General features: G+C 41.1%; 1 protein-coding gene across 3 annotated transcripts in view; it reads left to right on the top strand.

Moving 5' to 3' along the window:
• The window catches only part of helz (helicase with zinc finger), a 242,759-nt gene that overhangs the window by 93,285 nt on the left and 121,976 nt on the right, over window positions 1–27,498 (top strand). For 2 of the 3 annotated variants that reach the window (XM_068003893.1, XM_068003895.1), the window contains 4 exons: window positions 6,099–6,229; window positions 7,404–7,586; window positions 13,976–14,077; window positions 16,944–17,122. In XM_068003893.1, the coding sequence (XP_067859994.1) occupies window positions 6,099–6,229; window positions 7,404–7,586; window positions 13,976–14,077; window positions 16,944–17,122 (595 nt within the window). The remainder of the gene's footprint in view (window positions 1–6,098; window positions 6,230–7,403; window positions 7,587–13,975; window positions 14,078–16,943; window positions 17,123–27,498) is intronic. The other variant, XM_068003894.1, reaches the window with a different exon arrangement.

Raw genomic sequence — 27,498 nt, 5'->3', positions numbered from 1 at the left:
GCATTGATTGTAATGCGTGATTGGCACAGTTCACAAATGTGTTAGAAATGTTTGGAATAGAAGAGTTAATTGTACCTCTTGGATGTGAAGAGAAACATTGTTGCCATGGTTATCTAAATCTGTCTGAATAGTACTTGTAAATGTCTGTAACTTGAGTTGCGAAGAATAAACACGGTGTTAACCTATTGAAAGCTTTCCTGGTGGCCCAGCTGGTTAACATAATAAGCAGTTGAGTTATACAGACTAGGAAGATGCCAGGTTTCATCTCCAGTTTGTGCTGGGTTACCTGATATCAACTAAAGTGGCATTCAGGGAGCTAAAATTGGTTCCATTGTTTCTGGATTAGGGAGGGGGAAAATTGGCCTCCATTCTCACTTTTCTTCAAATGTAAACAATCTTACAACACCAAGTTATAGTCCAACAATTTTATTTGAAAATCACAAGCTTTCGGAGGCTTCCTCCTTCGTCAGGTGAATGTACCTGACGAAGGAGGAAGCCTCCGAAAGCTTGTGATTTTCAAATAAAATTGTTGGACTATAACTTGGTGTTGTAAGATTGTTTACATTTGTCAACCCCAGTCCATCACCGGCAGCTCCACATCACTTTTCTTCAGACATAGGGCAAGGACAGAATCAGGCTTGTGTGTGATAACTCCCATAATCGATTAGCTGCTGACCCTCACCATCAAGGTTCACACGTGAATAAAGGCTACTTAGGCAAGTTTCCAGAGGGTGCCCATGGAGCCACACCTCAGCCAAGAATCAAGGCCTTCAGGAGAGGAAAAGGGAGAAAATTAGTAAGGCAAATGAAAGTTTTTCAACACACTGTGTGTCTTGTACAAAACTGAAAACAATCTTACTTAAAAAATTGACTTTGGTAAAGCAAAAGTGAATTTAAATGCAAAAGCTGTTATCACACATGAATATATAATGTACACCAACAGAGTGCACGTAGGAATAGGTAACAAATTCTCTGACCTGCTCTAGTAAAGGGTGCGATGGTCATTCTTTCTTTCCCTAATCAAATATGAACAGATTTTGGAGTAAGAGGAAGAAGAAAAAAAGAGATGGAAAGTTTGCTTGAACTGAACTGAAGTTCAATATAATTATGACTGAATCAAACTTCAAAAATAAGATAATCTTGTTTTCCTATAAAGTGCTTTTATACAACTGACATTAAGGACAAAGGTTTATGACTTGAACTTCGATTTCAGAAAAGGTGAGAAGATACTGGCATACAGACTGTAGTGATCAAAATCTGCATAGTTCAAGAGCACTGAACGTTAGCACCAAACATTGATGCAGTTATCTTTGGAGTTTGACGTTTTAACTGTCTTGCTATGTTACCAAAATGCAGTGAGAAAGATATGGAGCTAGGTGTTATTAATAAATAATGTAAAGTGATCCAGCATAAAATTGTACCTCACTCACGTTGTGCTGATTTTCAGTTAAGGGTTTGGAAATGCAGTAAATAAGTTAATAAATATAAAAGTAAGATACTTGCTGGTTTCATTTGATCTTTTCTCTTTTTTTTCCTATACAATTTGGTGTGTTAAGTGCACACCTTTTTTTCTGCTTCATTTGATTTTGACTTTGTCATTTTCGATCTTCAAGGATGGGGAGGGTTTAAACTAGAGTGGCAGGGGGATGTGAACCTGAGCGGGGAGTCAGAAGAGAGTAAAGTTAAAAGCAGCAAGAGAGGGGAGGACCCAGGGGAAATTTACAATACAAATAGTACAAACAGTTGTTCAAGAACAAGTGAAAAGGAAAAGTGTAGAGCAGCAGAAAGAAAGTGTACTTTAGGCACTACAGATTAAGTGAAAACTGGAAGGTGTAAAGCGATTAACCCAGCATCAAAGCTGAAGGACAGGCTGGGGTGTGTGGCCCAACTAAGAGTTCTATTTACAAACGCACGGAGTATAAGGAATAAATTAAATGAACTACAGGCACAAATTCAAATTGGAGGGTATGACATGATAGCTATTACTGATACATGGCTGCAGGATTGGGAACTAAATAATACCGGGTTATAAGGTCTACAGGAGAGATAGGGAAAATGGAAGAGGGGGAGGGGTAGCCTTAGTGATTAGAGATGAAATCACTTCAATGATAAAGGAGGCTATAACGAGAGGTAAGCAGCCAACAGAGACCTTATGAGTTGAATTGAGAAATAGGAAAGGATCTAAGACTGTAGTGGGAGTAGTGTATAGGACCCCTGGCAACAGCTCTGAAGTGCTAGATTGTATAAATGCAGAGATTAGACAAGCGTGTAACAAAGGCATTGTGGTCTTAATGGGGGACTTTAGCCTTTACATAGATTGGGAAAAGCAGACTAGCAACTGTCAGAAAGGTAGTGTATTTCTTGTGTGTCCGGGATAGTTTTCTACAGCAGTATGTCCTAGAGGCAACAAGGGGGCAAGCCATACTAGATTTAGTTAACAGCTTAACTGTGCGTGAACATTTATCCAATAGCAATCATAACATGATCGAGTTCAAGGTAGTGTTTGAAAGGGAAAAAAGTGAATCAGCTGCTAAGATTCTAGACTTGGGTAAGGTTGACTTCAATGGGATGAGACAGAGACTGTCCACAGTAAACTGGGCAAATCTGTTAGAGGGTAAAACGACTGATGATCAGTGGGAAATGTTTAAAGAAACATTTAACGAGATACAGAACCGATTTATACCCCTGAGGGGCAAGAACTCTACTTGCCAAAAAAAACAGCCATGGACAACTGAAGAGGTAAGGGACACAGTATAAGACATAAAGAAAGGGCATACAAAAAGGCAAAAAATGGCACAGATCCTGGTGAATGGGAAAGATACAAAGATCAACAAAGGGTCACAAAACAGATAGTAAGAGCTACAAAAAGAGAGTATGAAAAGAAACTTGCAAGGGACATCAAAACCAATACGAAGAACTTTTATAGTTATATTAGGAAAAAGAGGGTGGTCAGGTGCAATGTTGGCCCCTTAAAAACTGAAAGTGGGGATATTGACATTAACAATGGGGAAATGGCGGTCATGTTGAATAATTACTTTGCGTCAGTATTTACAGTAGAAAAAGAGGATAGCATGCCGGAAATCCCAAGAAAACTAATATTGAATCGGGGATGATGAACTGGATTCTTTTTTTGTCCCCTCAATCTGGTTCAGCAAACACTGAGTCGAATACACCTTTAAAGTTCAACACAACTTTAATAGCAGGTCTTAGTCTGTAGCTTCGATTCAGACTCCTGAGGGAGTCCGGACGATTCTAACAGAATAAGAAGACAAAAGCACATACAAAAAATTCATACCTTTATACAGATCAATAGGGGTTGGAACATCGTTAACACACAAGGGTCAACACCAATCATAAGCCAGGCACAAGTTGGCCATGCTAGGTTACATGATTTCAAGCCAATCACAAATAGCCCATGTCCTGATCATGCCGCAGTGACAGACACTGATGGATGCATCCTTTCTTCTCACTAGGAATGTCCCTTTTGGTCTTGCTAAGGTGTTACCAATCTTGATTAGCTCGCAACATGGAGACACTCAGTCCAAACCCTGAATCACATCAAAGACTTCTACATTGATAAGACAATGCAGGCCTGCTGACTACTCAAACATATGGCCCAGCGGGGTGGGGGGGGGGCCCTTTTACCAACCTCAGCTACCAATTTATTAACCCTTGCCTAACCATTTTGCATTCTGCTCCTTTGCCACGTAGGCATTTTAATACTTTACTGGACACTGACCACACAGGGATTCTCAGGGACAGGGACTTAAAATTAACATAAGTAAAACAACAGTAATGAAGAAAATAATAGCACTAAAGAGTGACATCCCCAGGACCAGATGGTTTCCATCCCAGGGTTTTAAAGGAAGTAGGTGAGCACATTGCAGATGCCCTAAGTATAATCTTTCAAAGTTTTCTAGATTCAGGAACAGTCCCTCTAGATTGGAAAATTGCACATGTCACTCTATTTTTTAAGAAAGGAGAGAGAGGGAAACCAGGGAATTATAGACCAGTTAGCTTAAAATCTGTTGTGGGGAAAATAATTAAGGATAGGGTGACTGAACACCTCGAAAATTTTCAGTTAATCAGAGAGAGCCAGCATGGATTTGTGAAAGGTAGGTCGTGCCTGACAAACCTGATTGAATTTTTTGAAGAGGTGACTAAAGTAGTGGACAGGGGAATGTCAATGGATGTTATTTATAAGGACTTTCAAAAGGCATTTGATAAGGTCCCACATGAAAGACTGTTAGCTAAGATAGAAGCCCATGGAATCGAGGGAAAAGTACAGACTTGGTTAGGAAGTTGGCTGAGCGAAAGGCGACAGAGAGTAGGGATAATGGGTAGGTACACACGTTGGCAGGATGTAACTAGTGGAGTCCCGCAGGGATCTGTCTTGGGGCCTCAATTATTCACAATATTTATTAATGACTTAGATGAAGGCATAGAAAGCCTCATATCTAAGTTTGCCGATGACACAAAGATTGGTGGCATTGTAAGCAGTGTAGATGAAAACATAAAATTACAAAGGGATATTGATAGATTAGGTGAATGGGCAAAACTGTGGCAAATGGAATTTAATGTAGGCAAATGTGAGGTCATCCACTTTGGACCAAAAAAGGATAGAACAGGGTACTTTCTAAATGGTAAAAAGTTAAAAACAGTGGATGTCCAAAGGGACTTGGGGGTTGAGGCACATAGAAAACTCTCTTTTGCAAACAGCAATTGATGCTAGCTCAGTTGCTAATTTTAAATCTGAGATAGATAGCTTTTTGGCAACCAAAGGTATTAAGGGATATGGGCCAAAGGCAGGTATATGGAGTTAGATCACAGATCAGCCATGATCTTACCAAATGGTGGAGTGGGTTCAAGGGGCTGAATGGCCTACTCCTGTTCCCATGTTTCTATGCTACAGACCCAACCTGCTTAAGATTGAAGGTGAGCAGATAAATGCTCCATCAACCTTTAATTATATTTGTGCACCATAGAGTGAATGGAAAGCTCATTTTATATCTGGTTACTCTGCATCAATATGAGTGTTACATTATTTGGTTTGTAGCTACACTGTTTTGAGTTGGAGGATGCGCTCCTAAAACATTCTTCTGAGGTAGCAACATTTTTTTAAAAATTGATCTTAACATCATCTTATTGCAGTGTTGTAAAAAAACAAACTGCAATTTGTTATAAACTAGTAATCTGCCTTTTACTGGACCAGAAAATATTACTAATGAAGGAAGCTTTTTTTTTCAAACAACTGTGTGTAATTATAGTCGGCATTTTTTTTTAAAAGCCCGATACTTACAGAATAAAAAATTACAGTTTACCTAGAACCCTTGATTGTATTGCAGTCTATAACACAGTCCCAATTGTTGAGCTTAGTGAGTTCAACTTGCTTGTTCAGTTCCATCCACTGCGTTATGATACCACAGTTAACAGCAATAATATTAGTTTCCTTATTGAATGCTGTAAGCGTGATTGGAACCGCAGCAACTTCAGTCTGACGGGCCATAATCCCGCTCACATCAAAAGATTTGGTGTGCAGCCCAAAGATAAAAGTGTTTTTTGCCCCTAAGGTTATATTTCATACAGAACTCATCTCCTTTTCCTGTACACCTGTAGTTTATCTATAACACTAATCAGCTGCCGAAGGAATGGTTGAACCCAACGGCAAATTTGCAGTGTGAAAATAACTGTTATGTTGCCTTTGTTTGAAATCTATTTCTGTTTGCCTGCATGAAGTTGTTTTCAAAAACAATTTCAATTAATCTTTTTCAGCTCGAGCTTCTCCAGTTGCTGGGAAGCTCCTTGTAGATGAAGCAGCAGCCTTTTTGATACCTGCTGCTTCTTTCACTGTGTGTGTTGCTGAAACTTTCCTACACTGTAAGCGGAGCACTTTTAACAGCAGGATAATGGAAATATATTTATAAAACAGATTTTTGAGGTGGTGCTGTACTGATAAAGCCTTCTTGGTTTTTATGAGATATTGTGCAAGTAAATTGCATACAAAGTCTGTTCTGTATAAAGTGCCTCACTTTTTGTTTGTAACGAACCTGTTTGTGTACTGAACATATTTTGCTGACAACTGCCTTATTAATTCATAGGTTGAACTTCAGTTTCAACTCAATCGCTTGCCCCTCTGTGAAATGCATTATGCCCTGGACAGAATCAAGGACAACAGCATTCTCTTTCCAGATGTCTGCATGTTTCCCACAATTCCCTGGAGTCCTATCAGGTATGGTGTGCCAACAACATGGCACTTGGGAACGTGGCATTAATATTGCATCAGGCAGGCAGCTCGCTACAGATGGCTTTATTGAAGCTGGTGTGTAGGATTGGGTACATTTCATAGCCCTTCTTCGGCTGTGGTTTCAAAAAGATAAAATTGGATTGACTGTTCTGTCACAGAGAAAAACAGGTTGGAATAATTTGCATTTATGTATATTCATGCACAATAAATTCAGAAAATGTCAAGAAAAGGTGCTTAACCTGTTGGTTGTGATTAATAGTTCACGTGAGACTAGCATTGTAATTAATTTTCATATTTGAAGTTTTTAAAATCAGAAACTTCTATTTTTTTTAAATAGCTTGTATCAAGCTCATTGTCTTGATAAAAAATATTGTAAATGACATGTTCACGCAGAAAATGTGGAGAATGCATTTAATTACATTCCTTAATCCAGCTGTTCTTTGCAGATATGTCTGCATAACATACATGTTTTCAATGTACAAATATTTAGTCTAACTAGCATCTAGTGTATGGTTTCCCTCTATTCACAAGAGAAACTCTCCTGTTTCAACTTACTGACACACTTAAAGTATAATGATAAACATATTTCATGTAAATAGATCACTGCCATCTCTGGGGCATAACTCTGTAAGAGGAGTAGACCTGCTAATTACACAGTGCTGATAGAATAATTACACTTTATGCACTAGCTAACATTGTGGATTCTCTAGCTTAATGAGAAAGTGTTCAATTAGTCCTTTTTAAACTGGAGGAGTTCCAAATAAAAATTTTGAAGCCCGGGTCCTCGCCAGTAGACTGATGGTCCTCCTTTACATCCCAGTCACAGTAAAATGTCGAACCTTTTAGAATGAGATTCTAGGTTCATCTTCTCTCTGTTTCATCAGATTCCTTGGTGCATTAGTCTGATGAGGCATTCTAAATGGAGCGAATGTGTAGCTTTAAGGACCATAATGGACTAGTCAATCTTCATTGCTACTGATTTTTTACTATGAATATAAGAGTTATTTACTTTTAAGTATATAGGTTTTTTGGGGAGCATTTGTATAACTTAGTGTAACTTAATTTGGAAATATGTTTATTAAAAAATCTGTATTTTAAAGACAATGTCTTTGACATCATCATGAGTTGCAAATAGCTGTTTTGTTTTGTCTTACTGGAGTAGACAATGGGACGAGCAGTTGGATCCCCGGCTAAATACAAAACAGAAGGAGGCTATTCTGGCAATCACAACTCCACTTTCCATCCAGCTTCCTCCTGTTCTCATCATCGGCCCCTACGGAACAGGGAAAACATTCACACTGGCTCAGGCAGTCAAGCACATACTAAAACAGCAGGACACAAGGTGAGCTTTCCACTGCATTTGCTTTAGCACAGAATAATGTGACAACTCTGCCTTATGTTCACCTCTTTTTCAAAAAGACCAGGTTTTTTGAGAAATGAATGGCATTGATGGGATGTGTGGGATTTGTAAAATACATTCACTTGTATAGTGACCCGAAGAGCTTCCCCAGCAAATAGCTGAACTGTGTAGACCAGGAACATCCCAGATTTGATCCTTTCTCTGTGCTGAGTTAGGTGGCCTAAACTGGGGTGGTGTAAGGGATGCCACAACTGGCCTTGGAGTTAGCGAGTGAAAAATTGGCCAGGATTCCTATTCCTGATCATTATCCAATGACCCATTTCGGAAGTGAGTGTATATGGACTTTTGGTGGGGACAGGATTGGGCTCAGCTGTGGAGCCACTTGTGGTTGAGTAATTTGCTGTCCAGCTTCACGCATGCATAATTCCCACTTGGCCTGTGTACCGGATGGCAGCTATTGCCTGTGGAACTGTACTCCAGGATGGAAAGGAGGGAGGGGAGAATATTAGCCAGGGTAAAAAAGTCCATGTTCTTAGATTTGAATAAAACACCTCTCAGAAGACCAAACCTTAGAGATTTGGAATTGTGAAGTTGAAGTTTGCTTTCTGCGTGCACTTTGTTTTGAGTGCCATACAGAACACGTGAGGAGGTAAACAGAAGTACATCGAGCCAAGAAGTATTCATTCATAAAATGTTAGAAGACCGTTCAAACCCTAATACAGACTTTTTTGGAGAAGAATTCTAAGATCATTAAACGTGTTGGCTGGGGAAAGAATGGAAATGTAGACAAACGTGTAACACCGACTTACTGTAACAGTCAGATGAGGATGATGGGAACCTAAGGAATATACCGGACCCACAGACCACTTTGGTCCATCTGGCCAGCTCCAGAGTTCAGAAACAAAATAAACAGTTCACTACCTCTACATCTTAATTAATTTTCTCGGCATGTGCCTGTCTGAACTCCCTGTTAAAATTATTAATGTTATCAGCCTTGATCACCTCCTTGGAGCAGCCCATTCCAAACATTCACCACCCTCAGTGTAAAATAGTTACATTCGATCAGTTAGTCCATCTTCCTTCTGAGCTTCATTCCATGTCCCCTCATTATTTTTGGATACATGGTAAACAGTTTCTCAGGATTCATCTTTAAGGATCTTGAATACCTTGATAAAAGAAAGAAAGCAACATTTATGTAGTGCCCTTCATGGCTTCAGGATGTCCCAAAGCACTTCACAACCAATTAGTTACTTCTTGAAGTATAATCACTGTTGTTTTGTAGGCATACACAGCAACCAATTTACGCATGGCAAGATAAATGAACAGTTAATCAGTTTTGATGATGTTGGTTGAGGGTAAATGTTGGCCATGACATTGGGAGAATTCCCCTGCTCTTCTTTGAATAATGCCGTTGGATCTTTTGCACCATCTGAGAGGGCAGACAGGACATGTTGGTCTCGTCTTTAATGATCTATACAGCACATGACTGCTCCCTCCTTTATATTGTCTGCTTAAAAATTAAATCAATTTTAAAGTTGTGTATTTCTACAAATTTCTGTTATAAGATATTATCAGTCCTTAAAACAAAGATAACAGATTCTTAAGATATTTTCTTATGAGATCCATATCCATGTGAGAAAAGAACAAATGATTTTGTAATGGATGTGAGGTGATATTTGTAAAGAAGTTTAGATATTTGGAGAAGGAATTCTTGAACATGGGGGTTGGCTGACAATTAAAATAGACTTTAATACTTCACTCAGCATTGTTGGTGTTGAATTGTTAATGTTGTGGATAACGTGGGGAAGGAAGATGGAGAAAGATGAAGAATTGATGGAAACCACCTGAACCAAGTAGTGTGGGGACTATGGACACTGGTACAAGCGGGTTTCCTTCTTTTGCATGGCATGAAGAGTCCTAAATTTATCACCAATCTGACCAGTTTGAAACGGTTCTTTCTTTACAGTCCAGCCATTTACCTTCCTGAAATTCCAATATTTTAAAATTATCACAACCAATGTTTACTTTTTCATGTAGAAATTTATAGATTTTTCAATTCACAGACTGTTTGTGATTCTTGAGATTTCCATGAGATTAGGTTCTCTGTGCTTCTTTCAGTTGTATGAGGAGATATCATCTGGTGTCATTTGTAGCATTCCTTCTTGTGTTCTTACTAAAAGGTATATTGCGCAAGTGATTACAATATTTTTATTTACATATGATGGCCAGTGGTCAAGTTCTCTATATTCCATTCTGGAATTTCTAGTCTGCCCATAATCTTCCTTGTTTTGCCTGGTTCCTCCCTGCTTTTTCCCAGTCATTCCCCAGTGTCCTTGCCTTCCCTATCTGTCTAACCTTTGCATCTCAGCTGTGTGCAGTGTCCTGCTGATTTGCCGTACCAGCTCAATATGATGGAGCCTCCCTTCAAATCGACGGATGAATCTCCATTGGTGTAGGTGTGCTGATAGAGACAAGAGCCCAATCCTGGATGCACATTTATATGGCTGCACATATCCCATTGGCAGCCAGATGAAGCGGGTCGATGAGTTGCCTTACTTGGCAGCCAGATCCCGCAATATCGCAGCTTCAAATCCATTCATACCGACCTGGCAGACATGCTGCTATCATATGCCTGTGCAGCGATATCCGGCCACAGCTTGCTGCAGAAGACAACTTTGGGAATTCTAAGGTGTGCAAACGACGTGTCCAGACCAACGCTACTGGACCTTTTTGATTGTGGCCTCAGTTCCAGTTATATTGCAGCTCTTGAGATAAGTGTTGCACACCTGTCCTGCCACTCATTGCCAATGATATGTTGTAGACAGCGCAAGTGGAAATGGTCAAGTCACTTGATATGCTGGCAGTAGCAGATCCACGACTCTTATCCATATAGTCGGGTGGCGAAGACTGTTGAAGGAGGTTCCGCGAAAGCACCCTACTGAGGTAGCAGAATTTGTTTGCAACCTTGGAAGTGGTACGTTATTGATCGTAACCACAGAGGATGTGACTGGATGGCCACAAATGGGCCGGACCATAACATCAGTCTTTTTGAAGTTGATTGTAAGGCCAAAATGCTGAGTCGCCCGAGTAAAGTAGTCAGATAGCAACTCAATGCCCTTGAGAGAGCGGGCGAGTAATGCGCAGTCATTGGCAGAGTATGTCGTGAATGGGTACCTGCGTTACTTTTCTTTTGGAATGCAGCCGACGAAGGTTGCAGATGCCAAAGTCTGTGCGGATTTGAATCAATATAACAATTGTCTGCATTCAAATCCTCCAACCATCATTAGGTATTTAAAAAAAATTTTTACTGTTTAATATTTCAAATATTAATCAGTCTCTTAATCGCTTCTATAATTTTTTTTTCCTAAGAGGTGTGCAGCAGATTTTTGTTACGTTGAATTTTCACTTGGAAAATGTAACAACATCCCCTCTGGTTTCACCTGGATTTAACTGTCCCCAAGAAATTTAGAGTAAAACAAAGAACTCTACAGATAAATACATTTTCAAGCACCTTGTTACCATGCCAAGCTGCTGTTTAAAATTTGAGATGGTCTGAGCCAACTGCAGCTGTGCATTCCTGCCCATATGTAGCCTGACACCATTACGCAGGCAGCATGAGATATACTGATGAGTTTACCAACGCATCTGTCACTCCAGCTGACCTAGATGGGAATCGGACAGTGCTGGGTGAATTTCAGGTGTTTAAGACAATTCATTTTTTTTTAAAAATCGTCCAGAGGCTGGCAGAGTAAATGTTAAACATTTTTAATGTATATTGCTAAATTTAACATGCAGAACATCATATTTTTAGAGTATTGGTGTTTGACACACTCAAAAGACACTGATTTTGAAATGCAGCTGGAAGTGAGACAGATATTGAGCACTAACAGATGGCTTTGCTGTCGGCTAGAATAAATGCAGCGAAAGTACAACTTGAAGGTTTATGCATCCAAATGTTACCACTTCCAAGAACTGTCAAGGCAGCCATTGAGAAATTCATCTGTTCTCAATAAGAAAGATGCAGAATTTTATTCATCCCTTTCCTCATCTGTGTGAACTGCGTTTTAGTTTGTTAACTTGTTCCCTGGTTTTGTTTCGTAGTACTCCAATCCCATGCTCCGATCTTAATACTGTCATGACAGAATGGTTTTTGATCAAAAGGTAGCTCATTATTCTGATTATTCTGTGTTTTTCCAGTATCTGGTTTTTAAAAAAAAAAGCCACTCCTATAAATTAGCTTTACTGTTGCACTAAGAGGCCAGATCATCTACATATAAAAGTATTACATAAATATAAAGACAAAATGTATGACTTCAAATTGGGGACTGAATTACAACTGCCCTGGCCCAGTTATCCCCCACCCTCTAACCTTGTTTCACCCAAAGCTGACTCTTGGTCTTGACTCCCTATGTCCAATGCCATGGGAAATCAACAAGTCTTAAAAAAAAAATTGGGGATTTGGCTCTTATTTGCAACACTAAATAATTTGCCAGTCTAGCACTGTCAGAACCCAGCTTTCTGATTCTGACTGAATGCAGAGTTCTTGTGAGTGTAAAGATGGTGGGTCTTCAAATAACAAACTCACACAAGCAAGAAATAGATTTGGTGCAGGCGCTGGGTTTGATTTTCACTTCTGATGCTGTTTGGGTGTCTGGTGGTTGGCAGAGCAGGCCATCTACCCACCCAGCGGATTCAGTGAAGGGTCTCATTTGAATCTCATTGGTGAGCTGTTCACATGATTTCCAACACTTGCCTCCTAGGGGGGCGGGGTTTCTGGCGGTGCAACCTGTTTAAAGCAAGGTTGCTCCTCTCAAAGTGAGGTTTTTTGTTTTTTTGCTGAATTTCTGTGGTGGTTGCTGCTGAACATTGAGTGAGAGGTGGCACATGCAAGGGTAGCCAGATTTTCGAACTCATCGGTGGAGTTCTTACTGTAGCAGATGGCACAGGGCAAAACACAGGCTCTCTCCTGAAGCGCAACCTCAAACACCGCTCGTTAAACTGTAGCTACGTCACTCTGGGCCTCTACACCTTATATTTTGGGTATGGCCATCTTCATGCTGCCCCCATCTTTGGTGGTCTCCTCAGTGACTTCACTGCAGCTGCCTTGGTCTTTCCAGCTGCTGCTGCTGCTGTTCCTCCTCCTTCAACCAGAAGGGAACTGTCAAAACCACTCCCAGAGTAGGATGAGGGTCTCAGAGCCTCCTGAAATGTTTTATGCATTGGGAAAGTTTTCTCCGCACAAAATCCTGACGTAGTGAATCAAGATGAGCTTGCACCCACATAGATACACTGATCCAAAGGTTTTCAGGTGAGTGCCTCTTTAAGTAGTGTTCCAAATGGTTTGTCCCCTGTCTGTACCACCCACTGTACTGGGCGGGTCCTGCAATAAGCGGTAGGCCCACCATTTCAGCTTCATCACCTGGAAGGACAAGGGCATCAGGTGCATGGGAAGTCCATCACCTCCAGTGTATATTGTGTTTATGCCAAATGTGCACATTTATCTGTTTAGTTGTAAAATGTGGCATATTTTTCACAAGTTAAGTCATACTTTCACTGTTTTTCTTCCTTCGCCCATCTCCCAGCCCGCCCCAAGATGGTGAAATACTTCACAGTACAATTGATTTGTGATATGGTTTGTTATGATTCTGTAAACCTGGGGTGGGGGGGGGGGCGCGGTGGTGTGTGTGTGTTGGAGGTGAGTAGACAAAGATCAGAATAGAGAGTGAGGACACAATCATAAATTCAGTGAAGAAAAAACAGCCAGGAGAAAATGGGTGAGGGGTTAATAATTGGATGAGAGACAATTGTTGATGAGGCACACAGACGCCTAAAGAGCGATTGTGTAGATTGAAAGGAAACAGATATTAAACAAATTTAGCTGCTAAGTATGTTTTGGGGCTTTGACTAAAGTAATGGTGAGGAGGTGTGTGCCAAAAGTAGCTGCAGCAGTATGGCCCAGAAATATTTAAAGAACTCCACCGAAGGGGTTACGGGGAGCGGGCAGGAAATTGGACATGAATTTAGATTTGAGGTTAGGATCAAATCAGCCATGATCTTATTGAATGGCGGAGCAGGCTCGAGGGGCCGATTGGCCTACTCCTGCTCCTATTTCTTATGTTCTTATGAAGGACTGCTGCTTCACCCTTGGGAAGCTTAAAGTCTTGCTTATATTTAATCTTCAGTGACTTGGGAAAGTATAAAATGGATATTTTGGCAATTGATTTTTAAGCTGAGTGTGAGTAAATCATGACGCTTGCCATAACATTCATTCAGACATTTGAGTTATTTGGTGTTCCTTCACTTCTAGTCTGACCAAGTTTTCTTCTGTTTGTCCTTCAACATTGTGTGTTTTTTCCCCCCCCCCCCCACAGGATCCTTATTTGCACCCATTCCAACAGTGCTGCTGATTTATACATAAAAGATTATCTCCATCCTTATGTAGAAGCTGGAAATCCACAGGCTAGGCCTCTCAGGTATGATTTTCAAACATTTGTCACAGTTATTACTTTGCAGTGATCTGGTGGTGCTTCTCAGCTCATTGATGTAGTAATATACTGTGCCAGGGAATGACTGGCTGCAGGTTTGTGATAACTTGCACAAGAAGTTGTAGATGACACGTGGCAAAGTGGTGTGTAACAAGATATCCCTCCTCACGCACCCCCCCCCCACCCCACAAGAGAGAAAACAAATTTAAAAGGTACCTATAGTTCCCCATAAAAAGCACCTCTTTACAGAGCAGTACTGTCAGAAGCTTGGGTTTGGTTTGTCTGTTCTTTGTAATTGGATGACTGAGAAATGAGTGAAGAAACAAGTTTTGAAACCTTTCTCTGCTCACTATATATGTTTAAAAAAAAATTCAATTAATGGCATTTTCCTGCGCTGAAAGTCTTATGCTGGTATATTTCTAAAAAAAAAGTCTTGGATTTTCTTCAGTCGTCCCAAGTCCATGGTTTTGCAGCATAAATGTCCTAAAAGGTAATGGTTATAGGTGTTTTCTCTTGCTCCTTCTGAAATTCCTCCAATTGACACCTTGGTCAGAAGGCTATCTAGTGACAGATGAACCCACGACCTCAGGCTTTCATTATTCTGGCTACATCCATAGCTCATTGTATCTCCTGCTGTTAGCACACATGGCTGGAGACATGTTCAGCTATGCTGAACTTTTGAGGCTAAACAGAGCTAGAATCCACTTCTTGGATTACGATGCTTTCTGCCCCCGTGAAATCCTTGCAGTATTAAAGGGTTTAGCTCAATGTCAACAGCTACCAAGGACGTAACCTCTTATATTACTCTCCTCACATCTTGAGTTATTAACAAGCCAATACAACATCTTCATGTTCATTTAACATGTGAATAGCCAGTTTAGGTGCTGGTGTCCCTTTGGAACTGTACTGGTCACAGATTGACTTAGTCCAGTTTCTGACTGCTCTTTGGTTTTGTTATTCATCTAATATACTGTGTTTCCCCTGATAGCATGAATCTTCACCTGTGTTAGTCTTCATGTAAGGGACTTTCTGTAATACCTTCTAAAAGTCCAGCTATTTAATGAACAGTAATGTTTAACTTGATCTTGTTGTCAAAAATTCTGAAATGCTTGTCCAGACACACCTTCCTTTTACGAACCCATGGCTCATTCTTATGGTATGTGGTCATCATGAGTAGTCCTGAATTGCTTCTCATCAATTTTTACATGTTGCATGCTAAACAGATCAGATTTAATTCCCACGCGCATAGCCCATTGTTTTTTCTTAATTGAGTTTATGTAAAACTTTTAAAATTTTTTCTCGGGAAAAATTTCAGCTAGAGCACTTTGATTTTTAAGTATTCCCAGATGCACTCTATCTGGGCCAATTACTTTATAAATCATTTGCTCAAGTTTCTTCACAACCACTTCTCTGCCAACCACTGTAAAAATTCTCTAATTCACCATACAACTTGCTGCAATGCTACAGTTTCCAATGTGAACGTTGTTGAAGACATTTAAATGTTCAGCTGCCATATCCTGCTGTCAACCTTAATGCTCTCTCTGCAATAGTTGTACCTGAAGAATCTTATTATTTTCCTTTTTGGTTATTACAATTTATTTTTCCATTTATCTCTTTTCATGGTAATCCTTTTAATGGTGCTCAGAATTTTTAAAAAAATATATTTAAGTCTTTCTGTCTTCTCACTTAAGTGATTTAAAGCACTTTTTTGTACTTGCCCTGTTCAACTAGTTAGGGATAGATTTTGATGTTCATCTCTTTGAACATTAAAAAAAATTATTTAGATAACTGAAACCTAGGAGTGCAATTCAAAATAACAACATATAGGGGGTCAGATAACCATTGAATCGGTAAGAGTGAAATTACTGGCTTGTTCCAGGAACTTGCCAGAAACCCTTAACAATGACTGTGATCCTTTAAATCTTTTATAATAAAGCACCTGATATTTTCGAAGCTTCTCTGATGGCTCAGTGGGTAAAATGGATTGCCCGTATTTGCGCTGAACCATACAAATTGGGACGGTCCTAGGCTTCGTCCCTGCTTTTGTGCTAAGTTACCTGATCTCAGCCAGGTCGATGGGAGGGTCTCTGCAATATGTCTCAGGATTCCCAGGCTAGAGAGGGGTGGAAATCAGCCATAAATACTGTTCCTGATCCCTAACCAGGTACCCCTGCTAGAAAGTGCATGACTGGACATAGAATGGTAACAAGTTTGGCTTTCATTGATTAGTATGCCAGTACTTGCTGTCTTGGCTGTCATAGGCAAGGGACCAGAGGACTGCTGTGCCTGTGGCACTGTACTCCAGCCTTCAGGAGAGGAGTGGATAAAATTGGGGGGGGGAGGGGGAGGGGTGAAATTCCCCATCCAAAGTGGTTTTCCCCCCCCCACCCCCCAGCCTTTATTTGTACATATTGCTGAGCCATGCACTATTCCCAGTCAGGCTCCTAGAATCCAGGCTTCTGCCAGTGCTACTCTAAGTTGCTCAAAGATGCTCAACAGCCCATTCCTGTGGTTTAGTTGTTGATTTATCTTTTTCTCCTAATGGGAAACACCCTGCCTCTGTTCTGTGCTTAAATGATGCGATCAAAATCTGAAATTTATGTGGGAAATTTAATTCACTAACGTGCGTCTACCACTGGACTGGGATTTGACTGTGGAGGTTCTAGTTAAGAGTCCGGTGTTTTTGTGTTATGGTTGCTTGGCTACTCTATTATCAAGTGTATGCTTTTTTCCTTTGTATTATGTTATAAGATTCAGAAGTTGTAACTATTAAAATCACTGTAAAGAAATGAGGTTGATATGTGAAATGTATTTGATTTGGACATTGCCTGAAGTTGGGTTTCTGCAATTACAGGGTTTATTTCAGAAATCGATGGGTGAAGACTGTGCATCCTGTAGTGCAACAGTACTGTTTGATTTCAAGCACACATTCCACCTTTCAGATGCCACAGAAAGAGGATATCTTGAGACATCGAGTGGTGGTGGTTACTCTTAGTACATCGCAATATCTCTGTCAGTTGGACCTTGAATTAGGTGAGTGATGTTGGGAATTCGGAATCACCAACAGGGGTAGAGATACAGAGGAACAAGAGATTTAAATGAGAAGGTGGGCAGTGTTATGTATTTGTGGTTTTCTAATGGACTCTATCCTTAACACCACTTGATAGTTGAGAATTTTTCACATTAGGATGATAGGTAACACAGATTGATGCTCAACTAGGCTTTTGGTTCTGGTTTGTATTTTTTGATGTTTGTGTTTGGCTGCCTTCTTCTCCAAACTGGTGGCTTTTTTTGTTCCATAAAAAGTCAAAATAGGCTTAACCATTGGACAGTTGCCTGTATAGGTACAAGTGCTAGCCCACTGTTTAATCTGAGATGATGTGGAGATGCCGGTGATGGACTGGGGTGGACAAATGTAAGGAGTCTTACAACACCAGGTTATAGTCCAACAGTTTTGGACTCTTGGACTATAGTCTGTTGGACTATAACCTGGTGTTGTAAGATTCCTTACAATAATCTGAGATGATCATTTTTGCCTTGCTTGAGATGGGCATGTTGCCAGAAGTTGCAGGTGAGCAGCCCACTTGTCCAAATATGAAGACCATTGAATCAGCAAGTGGTTGTATGGAACTAAAAAGGAAACATTTGCAGGGCTATGGGGAAAGAGCAGGGGAGTGAGACTAATGGGATAGCTCTTTAAGAGAACCAGCACAGGCAGGATGGGCTGAATGGCCTCCTTCTGTGCGGTATGATTCTATGAACATGGAAAATTTGAATCTGCTGGTTTTAATTGGTTACAAGCAACGTACAAGCAGGCTGCCTGCTGACAAATTCGAGCAGTGAGCACATCTCGAATCCCCAGCTACCTTTGCTTTGGTTTGGGCAGGCATGTTCCTGCAACTCGCCAGTCGGCAGCCGGCTTGTCTGTGTTTGCACCTGGATAAAGCATCAGATTGCAATTTCCTGTTGTCCATAGAGTCATCCGTTAGTCATGATGAAGGTAGCTTGAATCCTCAGAATTGAATGCAGTGCTGCTAACAGAGGAGGCCTGCCTGTTTGTGGCATCTATTCTGACCAGGCATTTACAGTGTATCTCAGTAATTTCCCAATGTTTTACACAAGGTGGTGCCTCCATGCAACAATGTACTCCCCTTCCCACCGGGGATCAGATGGGGGAAGAGATGCTAAGTGCACAGTTCCATTGTACATAAACGGGAGTGGAGCAGGTGTGCCTGCACTATGTTGCAAAACAGAAGTTGAGCAATGTACGTGTGTGGAGTATATGCAGTGTGTTTTTTTCTCCCCCATAACTGTTCATGTTTTGTTGTGAATTTCAACATTGACCTCAAAATTTTTAATTCAAGAACTGAGAACCAGACTTTTCGCGTAACAAGTAATGTAACTTATAAAGTTATGAGAGGTTGGACGGCAAGGGTCAGGATTAAAGCAACGGAAAACCACATAATAAAAAATCATTTTATTACTTCTGCTTTGTGGTTCCATTGGCAGTTTTAGACTGAGACATGAAAGATAGTATCTGCATTTATACAGTTTTCCATCATTTTAATAATACCTCAAAGCAAAGTGCTGCTCCTGTATGAAAAATCAGTTTTAAATGTGTGTTTTCTCATAAGGATATGTATATTTTTGCAAAATGTAATTACGCTGGAAAATGTCATTTACGCTGGTAAATAGTGTTCGACTCAAATACCACTTTCAGGCACTGTCAACTTTTATTCATTTGTAACATGCAGTATAAATGTTTGAGCATTAATTTAGCATTATCCTTTCAGTTCATGTGTGTTTCTGAGGTATTGATGTCACTGCAATATGTTTTGTATCGAAAGGATTGATTAAGAAAGGGAAGATAGATTATGAAAATAAATTAGCAAAAAATATAAAAACAGATAGCAAGAGTTTCTACAGTTATATAAAAAGAAAAAGGGTGGCTAAGGCAAACGTAGGTCCCTTAGAGGATGAGACCGGGAAATTAATGGTGGGAAACATGGAGATGGCAAAAATGCTGAACAAATATTTTGTTTCAGTCTTTATGGTAGAGGACACGAAGAATATCCCAACAGTGGACAAACGGGGGGGCTCTAGGGGGGGAGGAGCTAAATACGATTAAAATCACTAAGGAATTGGTACTCAGTAAATTAATGAGACTCAAGGCGGATAAATCCCCTGGACCTGATGGCTTACATCCTACGGTCTTGAGGGAAGTGGCAGTAGGGATTGTGGATGCTTTGGTAATAACTTTCCAAAATTCTCTGGACTCGGCAAAGGTCCCGGCAGATTGGAAAACTGCTAATGTAACACCGTTATTTAAAAAGGGTAGTAGGCAGAAGGTTGGAAATTATAGACCAGTTAGCCTAACATCTGTGGTGGGTAAAATTTTGGAGTCTATTATTAAGGAGACAGTAGCGGAACATTTGGATAAACATAATTTAATAGGACAAAGTCAGCATGGCTTTACGAAGGGGAAGTCATGTATGACAAATTTGCTTGAGTTCTTTGAGGATATAACGTACAGAGTGGATAAAGGGGAACCGGTGGACGTAGTGTATTTAGACTTCCAGAAGGCATTCGACAAGGTGCCACATAAAAGATTATTGCTCAAGATAAAGAATCACTGGATTGGGGGTAATATTCTGGCATGGGTGGAGGATTGGTTATCTAACAGGAAGCAGAGAGTTGGGATAAATGGTACATTCTCGGACTGGCAACCAGTAGCCAGTGGTGTTCCGCAGGGGTCGGTGCTGGGTCCCCAACTCTTTACAATCTATATTAACGATTTGGAGGAGGGGACCGAGTGTAACATATCAAAGTTTGCAGATGATACAAAGATGGGAGGGAAAGTAGAGAGTGAGGAGGACATAAAAAACCTACAAGGGGATATAGACAGGCTGGGTGAGTGGGCGGAGATTTGGCAGATGCAATACAATATTGGAAAATGTGAGGTTATGCACTTTGGCAGGAAAAATCAGAGAGCAAGTTATTATCTCAATGGCGAGAAACTGGAAAGTACTGCAGTACAAAGGGATCTGGGGATCCTAGTGCAAGAAAATCAAAAGGTTAGTATGCAGGTGCAGCAGGTGATCAAGAAGGCCAACGGAATGTTGGCGTTTATTGCTAGGGGGATAGAATATAAAAACAGGGAGGTATTGCTGCAGTTATATAAGGTATTGGTGAGACCGCACCTGGAATACTGCATACAGTTTTGGTGTCCATACTTAAGAAAAGACATACTTGCTCTCGAGGCAGTACAGAGAAGGTTCACTCGGTTAATCCCGGGGATGAGGGGGCGGACATATGAGGAGAGGTTGAGTAGATTGGGACTCTACTCATTGGAGTTCAGAAGAATGAGAGGCGATCTTATTGAAACATATAAGATTGTGAAGGGGCTTGATCGGGTGGATGCGGTAAGGATGTTCCCAAGGATGGGTGAAACTAGAACTAGGAGGCATAATCTTAGAATAAGGGGCTGCTCTTTCAAAACTGAGATGAGGAGAAACTTCTTCACTCAGAGGGTGGTCGGTCTGTGGAATTTGCTGCCCCAGGAAGCTGTGGAAGCTACATCATTAAATAAATTTAAAACAGAAATAGACAGTTTCCTAGAAGTAAAGGGAATTAGGGGTTACGGGGAACGGGCAGGAAATTGGACATGATTTTAGATTTGAGGTTAGGACCAGATCAGCCATGATCTTATTGAATGGCGGAGCAGGCTCGAGGGGCCGATTGGCCTACTCCTGCTCCTATTTCTTATGTTCTTATGTATCCCTGGAACACAGGACACAGGAGTACTAGTGCCTAAGTGGGGGAGAAGCAAGATTGGGGAGAGGTTAGGAGATTTTTTTTTTAACGCTTTTTAAATGGAAGTGGGTAAATAGTTGAAAAAGAAAAAATTAAAAGGGTTTGGGGAATATCAAGAGAATTGCGAGTAAATGGATAACTGAAAGACCTCCTGTGCTCTAAAATTCTATAGTTCTTGGGAACAGCTGGACGTAGTTGGTTTAGTTTTTGAGAAATATAATGCACAGCTGTTGTCCAATTGTGTGGACTATTGACTTGAATTTTACAAAGACAAATATCAAACATAAGAGTGTTATTAAATGTGCGATTTTGTTTAAGTTGATATATGTTCAAGTAATCAGTTTTAACGTGGATATTGTAGAACTTCTGGTGATATAAATGTAAATTCCAACTCTAGTACAGCTCTTGTTAAAACTTCATCTATTTTTAAAAAAAATGCACTAGCTTTATTTATACGATTCATGGATTACCTAATGGTCTGAATCACGTCTGAAAATGAAATCTCAGGAGAACAGTCATGACTGGGATGCGGATGATAACCTGTCTGTAGAGGAGTCATCTGTTACAAGCTGTTTTCTTTGACAGATTCCCAAATGGTGATGTTTTCCTGCAATGTTTATATGCAGAGCAGAGTCAGGAGGGCACTTTTTATATGCCTGCAATGTGTCAGAATAGTGGGGTATAGTGCCAGATTCTTCTTTTTGATCATAAGAATTTTCCTTGTACAACCAGACTTCATCCTAGGGTCTTAAAAGAAGTGGCTGCAGAGATAGTAAATGCATTGATATTAATTTTCCAAAATTCTCTAGATTCTGGAAGGGGCCCCATCAGATTGGAAAATAGCGAATGTAACTCCTCTATTCAAGAAAGGAGGGAGACAGAAAGCAGGAAACTATAGGCCAGTTAGCTTAACATCTGTCATAGGGAAAATGCTAGAATCTATTATTAAGGCGGTTATAGCAGGGCACTTAGAAAATCTCAATGCAATCAGGCAGAGTAAACACGGCTTTGTGAAAGGGAAATCGTGTTTGACTAATTTATTAGCGTTCTTTGAGGAGGTAACAAGCAACATCGATAAAGGGGATCCTGTGGATGTGGTGTACTTGGATTTCCAGAAGGCTTTTGACAAGGTGCCACACCAAAGGCTACTACACAAAATAAGAGCTCATGATGTAGGGGGTACCATATTAACATGGATAAAGGATTGGTTAGCTAACAGGAAACAGAAAGTAGGCATAAATGGGTCATTTTCAGGTTGGCAAGATGTAACGAGTGGAGTATCACAGGGATCAATGCTTGGACCTCAACTATTTACAATCTATATCAATGACTTGGAGGTTCAGAGGAATCTGGGTGTCCTGGTACATGAATCACAAAAAGTTAGTATGCAGGTACAGCAAATGATTCGGAAGGCAAATGGAATGTTGTCATTTATTGCAAGGGGAATGGAATATAAAAGTAGAGATGTTTTGCTACAGTTGTACAGGGCATTGGTGAGACCACATCTAGAATACCGTGTACAGTCTTGGTCTCCTTATTTAAGAAAGGACATAATTGCTTTGGCGGCAGTTCAGAGAAGGTTCACTCGACTGATTCCTGGGATGAGGGTGTTATCTTCTGAGGAAAAGTTAGACAAGTTGGGCCTGTGTCCACTGGAATTTAGAGGAATGAGAGGTGATCTTATTGAAACATGTAAGATCCTGAGGGGACTAGAAGGGGTAGATGCTGAGGGGATGTTTCCCCTTGTGAGAGAGACTAGAACTAGGGGCCACAGTTTAAAAATAAGGGGTCTCCCATTTAAGATGGAGATGAGGAGAATTTTTTTCTCTGAGGGTCATGATTCTGTGGAACTCCCTTCCCCAGAGAGCAGTGGAGGCAGGGTCATTGAATATTTTTAAGGCTGAATTAGATAGATTTCTGATTAACAAGGGAGTCAAAGGTTATAGTAGGTAGACTGGAAAGTAGGGTTGAAGTCACAATCAGATCAGCGATGATCTTACCAAATGGCAGAGCAGGCTTGAGGGGCCGAATGGCCTACTCCTGCTCTTAATTCGTATGTTCATATGTAACCATGTTAATAACCACATTTGGTTTTGGAATAAGCTGAGCAGCTTGGTTGCAGCTTTAAGTTCTCGTGTGGCAAACAATAAGGCAGAGGAACTGAAACTGATGATATGAAAACAGAACTGTCTGCAGTGGATTTTCAATCCTTCCAAAGTTCAGAATTAACTTCAAATCATCATAGCCTCTTTTCTCTTTACAGATGCTGACTTATCTGCTGTGTATTTCCAGCATTTTCGGTTTTTATTTCAGTTTTCCAGCATTTGCTGTTTTTCCTTTTTAATTTTCAGGATTAACTTTGCTCATCTCCAATTCTGGCGCCATTTATTGTGATGCATCCATGTAAGCCAGGTCGATCTCTTCCATTCTGCCCACTAATCGATGTAGGTGCAATTTCAATGCTTTTATTACTCCTGGCCTTCAGGTGTCTGGGCAGCCTGACCGACCTTCTTTGTGAAGATGGTTCACGGACCCCCAAATGTAGCACTTGCCTTGGGTTGGAAGAATTTGCTGCTCCAGCATCCCAGAACCTACAACAAATTCTGATTGGAGCACTGTTACAGATTTTAGCAAATCAGCCCAACAATGACTTCCATGTAAACCAATTAAAGACTTCAATATGAAGCGTGTGAAAAATGCATATTTGTGATGAATATCTATGGCAACTTTATTAAAAGGTCATCAGTGCTGTATGTAAGTGTTCTTGTTTTAATTTAATATTTTATAATATGTGGGGGCCACTAACTGCATTTTGTTTGACTTCCCTCTGCTCTTAACCCAAAGGCAGTGACTCTGGTTGGGTCAGAGCTCCACAGGTGCTGATAGAGCTCTGCTACCTCGATCTAGTGACCACTTTTCATGTGTGAGCCAAGATGGTGTGTGTTGTTAGACTATTTGTCCGGGGTGTTATCACAGCTCAGCCCAATTATTTCTTCACCTGTTATTCACACAGGCACTTCCTACAAGGGTCACTTCTTACAGTGAATGGGACTATGGCTGTCCCCCTCCCAAACTTCTCCCATTCGTCAGTCCAGGAATGCTGTGGTCAATTGCAACGCCCCAGGTGCTGTACCAGTGGAAATGTGCTGACTTTGCACAGACTGGGTGTCAAACCTGGGACCTCACAGATTTGCATTGCTTGATACTATATCATGGCACATTTATCAACTGAGTCACGAGGGGAATTGTTTTACATTTTTGCAGATTCTGCACCGTTGACTGTAAAGGAAATTCTTAATCTCTGTACTTGTGAACTGAGCTCATTGTTCAGCAATGGACTTAGCCATCCATAAGGATTGAGGTAGAAGATCAGCCACGATCTCATTGAATGGCGGAGCAGGCTCAAGGGGCATTATGGCCTACTCCTGTTCCTATTTCTTAAGTTCTTATAGGTTAAGGATGAAGTGGCTGTAATTTGCGATGTGCGGAGCTGGGATCCGAGAAGCAGAGGAGGCTGCTTCTTGGTCTTCCCCGCCACCGCCTCTGATCTTGGTGCTGCTTTGATTTGCACTGCAGGCAGATGCAGTGGAAGCCACCAAATTCCACAGCAAAGCTGTTTTTATATTATGAATTAGTTGCCGATTTAAATTGTGCCATTAGCCGCAAACTGCTAATATAAATGGGGTAGTATTTGGAGGCAAAGAACTCCATTACAAGCATCTTTTCAGTTAAGGCATTGCCGCACAGCTTAGCCCCTAGCAATTAATTACCAATTAGGAATTATGTATTATGTACTGAAAAAAAAAATCAAGATTGTTTTTTTATGTTCATTAGTAAATGCAAGCTGCTTTGCCTTAATCACTGCACCAGTAAATTTACTTCATTAATCTCTATTGCTGCTTCAAGAGAAAAAGCACAAAAGGGAAGAACCAGGCTTTCGGGTACATAATGAAAGATGTGGTTTGTTCATTATTTCCCTTTGACTTATCAGTGTATGGTGCTTCGTGTGTTTCTGAAAAAGCTAAAAATGTTGTCATCGCAGTGGTAGTTCCAAATGAAGTCAGTCTCTTATGCACTGTAGCTATCGTGGATCCTTGAAAATAGAGTGATCTTCGCCTTTGTAATGAGGTATGGTTTCAGTTCAATAGGAATCAAAGCTATTATTCAGACTCTTAATTGCTTGATAGAACAAATTTCATTAGGCTTACTAAACCAAGGTAGTGATCATGTTATATTTTGGATACTGTCTTTAATAGGAAAGTAATGTTTTTTGATTCAACATTCTTCATGTTCAGAAGGAATAAGCTTGAGTTGTCAGTGAGGAAAAACAAAATGGCATAGTCTCCTTAAGGTGCTCATGATATCAATAAAATGGTACCCCTTCCAGTCTCTGTCATATAAAATGCTTCCCTTCAGCTGACACCACAGTTGTTGGTCATCAGCTATGAACGGATTTTACTGCTGTTCCTACGGAAACTGCTTCATACATGATTTTGTTTTACCTGAAAAATAAAAATTGCGGACTTCACAATGTGGTTTTTTCAGAGATTAAAAGTGTCTCATGTTCTTTTCTCTGTATGTAGTAGAAGAATATTACAGTAAAACTGTTCTCAGTGTTGAAGTGGCTATTTTTCTTTGGTTGTGGACATGAGGCTCTATCTCTACAGGTTAACAACAACTTGCATTTATATAGCACCTTTTAGTCCCAAGGCGCTTCACAAGAGCGTTATCAAACAAAATCTGACATCGAGCCACATAAGGAGATAAAAGCTTGGCCAAAGAGGTAGGTTTTAAGGAGTGTCTTAAAGGAGGAGAGAGATGGAGAGGTTTAGGGAGGGAACTCCAGAGCTTAGAGTCTAGGCTGCTGAAGGCGTGGCTGCCAATAGTGGAGAAATTAAAATCGGGGCTGTGCAATGGACCAGAATTGGTGGAGCGTAGAGATCTTGAAGGGTTGTAGGGCTGGAGGAGGTTACAGAGATAGGGAGGGGTGAGACCATGGAGGGATTTGAAAACAAGCATGAAAATTTTAAAATCACGGCATTGCCGGACTGGGAGCCAATGTCGGTCAGCAAGCACAAGGGTGATGGTGAGCGGGACTTGGTGCAAGTTAGAATACGGGCTGCAGAGTTTTGGATGAGCTCAAGTTTATGGAGGGTGGAAGATGGGAGGCCGGCCAGGAGAGCATTGGAATAGTCAAGTCTAGAGGTAACAAAAGCGTAGATGAGGGTTTCAGCAGCAGAAAGCTGAGGCAGGGGCGGAAACGCGCGATGTTCCACAGAGGTGAAAGTAGGCGGCCTTGGTGATGGAACGGTTATGCGGTTGGAAGCTCAGCGCAGGGTCAAATAGAATGCCAAGGTTGCGAATGGTCTGGTTCAGCCTCAGACAGTGGCCAGGGAGAGGGATGGAGTCGGTGGCTAGGGAACGGAGTTTGTGGTGGAGACCGAAGAAAATGGCTTCAGTCTTCCCAATATTTAGTTGGAGGAAATTTCTGCTCATCCAGTACTGGATGTCAGACAAGCTGCGTAACAAATTAAGGACAGTGAAGGAGTTGAGAGAGCTGGTGGTGAGGTAGAGCTGGGTGTCATTAGCGTACATGTGGAACCTGACGTGCTTTCGGATGATGTTGCTGAGGGACAGCATGTAGATGAGACCTGGGGTCGGGGGGTTGGGGGGGAGGATAGACTAATGGGGGTTTCCAGAGATAACAGTGTGGGAGCGGGAAGAGAAGCCATTGCAGGTGATTCTCTGGCTATGACTGAGTAGATAGGAATGGAACCAGGCAAGGGCAGTCCCACCCAGCTGGACGATGGAGATTCGTTGGAGGAGGATGGTGTGGTCAACTGTGTCAAAGGCTGCAGACAGGTCGAGAAGGACGAACATAAGAACATAAGAACATAAGAAATTGGAGCAGGAGTAGGCCAATCGGCCCCTCGAGCCTGCTCCGCCATTTAATAAGATCATGGCTGATCTGATCCCAACCACAAATCTAAAGAACACAAGAAGTCGGAGCAGGACCCGGCCACATAGCCCCTGGGCCCTCTCCGCCACCCACAGGGCATTGACCGATCCGAACTCAGCTTCATGTCCAATTTCCTGCCCGCTCCCCATAACCCCTAATTCCCTTTACTTCGAGGAAACTGTCTATTTCTGTTTTAAATTTATCTAATGATGTAGCTTCCACAGCTTCCTGGGGCAGCATATTCCACAGACCTACCACCCTCTGAGTGAAGAAGTTTCTCCTCATCTCAGTTTTGAAAGAGCAGCCCCTTATTCTAAGATTATGCCCCCTAGTTCTAGTTTCACCCATCTTTGGGAACATCCTTACTGCATCCACCCGATCAAGACCCCTCACAATCTTATATGTTTCAATAAGATCGCCTCTCATTCTTCTGAACTCCAATGAGTAGAGTCCCAATCTACTCAACCTCTCCTCATATGTCCGCCCCCTCATCCCCGGGATTAACCGAGTGAACCTTCTTTGTACTGCCTCGAGAGCAAGTATGTCTTTTCTTAAGTATGGAGACCAAAACTGTATGCAGTATTCCAGGTGCGGTCTCACCAATACCTTATATAACTGCAGCAATACCTCCCTGTTT

The sequence above is a fragment of the Heptranchias perlo genome, chromosome 23, assembly GCF_035084215.1.
Source record: "Heptranchias perlo isolate sHepPer1 chromosome 23, sHepPer1.hap1, whole genome shotgun sequence".
NCBI lineage: Eukaryota > Metazoa > Chordata > Chondrichthyes > Hexanchiformes > Hexanchidae > Heptranchias > Heptranchias perlo.
The sequence above is the reverse complement of the archived record's forward strand: the minus strand, read 5'-3'. Positions and strand labels throughout refer to the sequence as shown.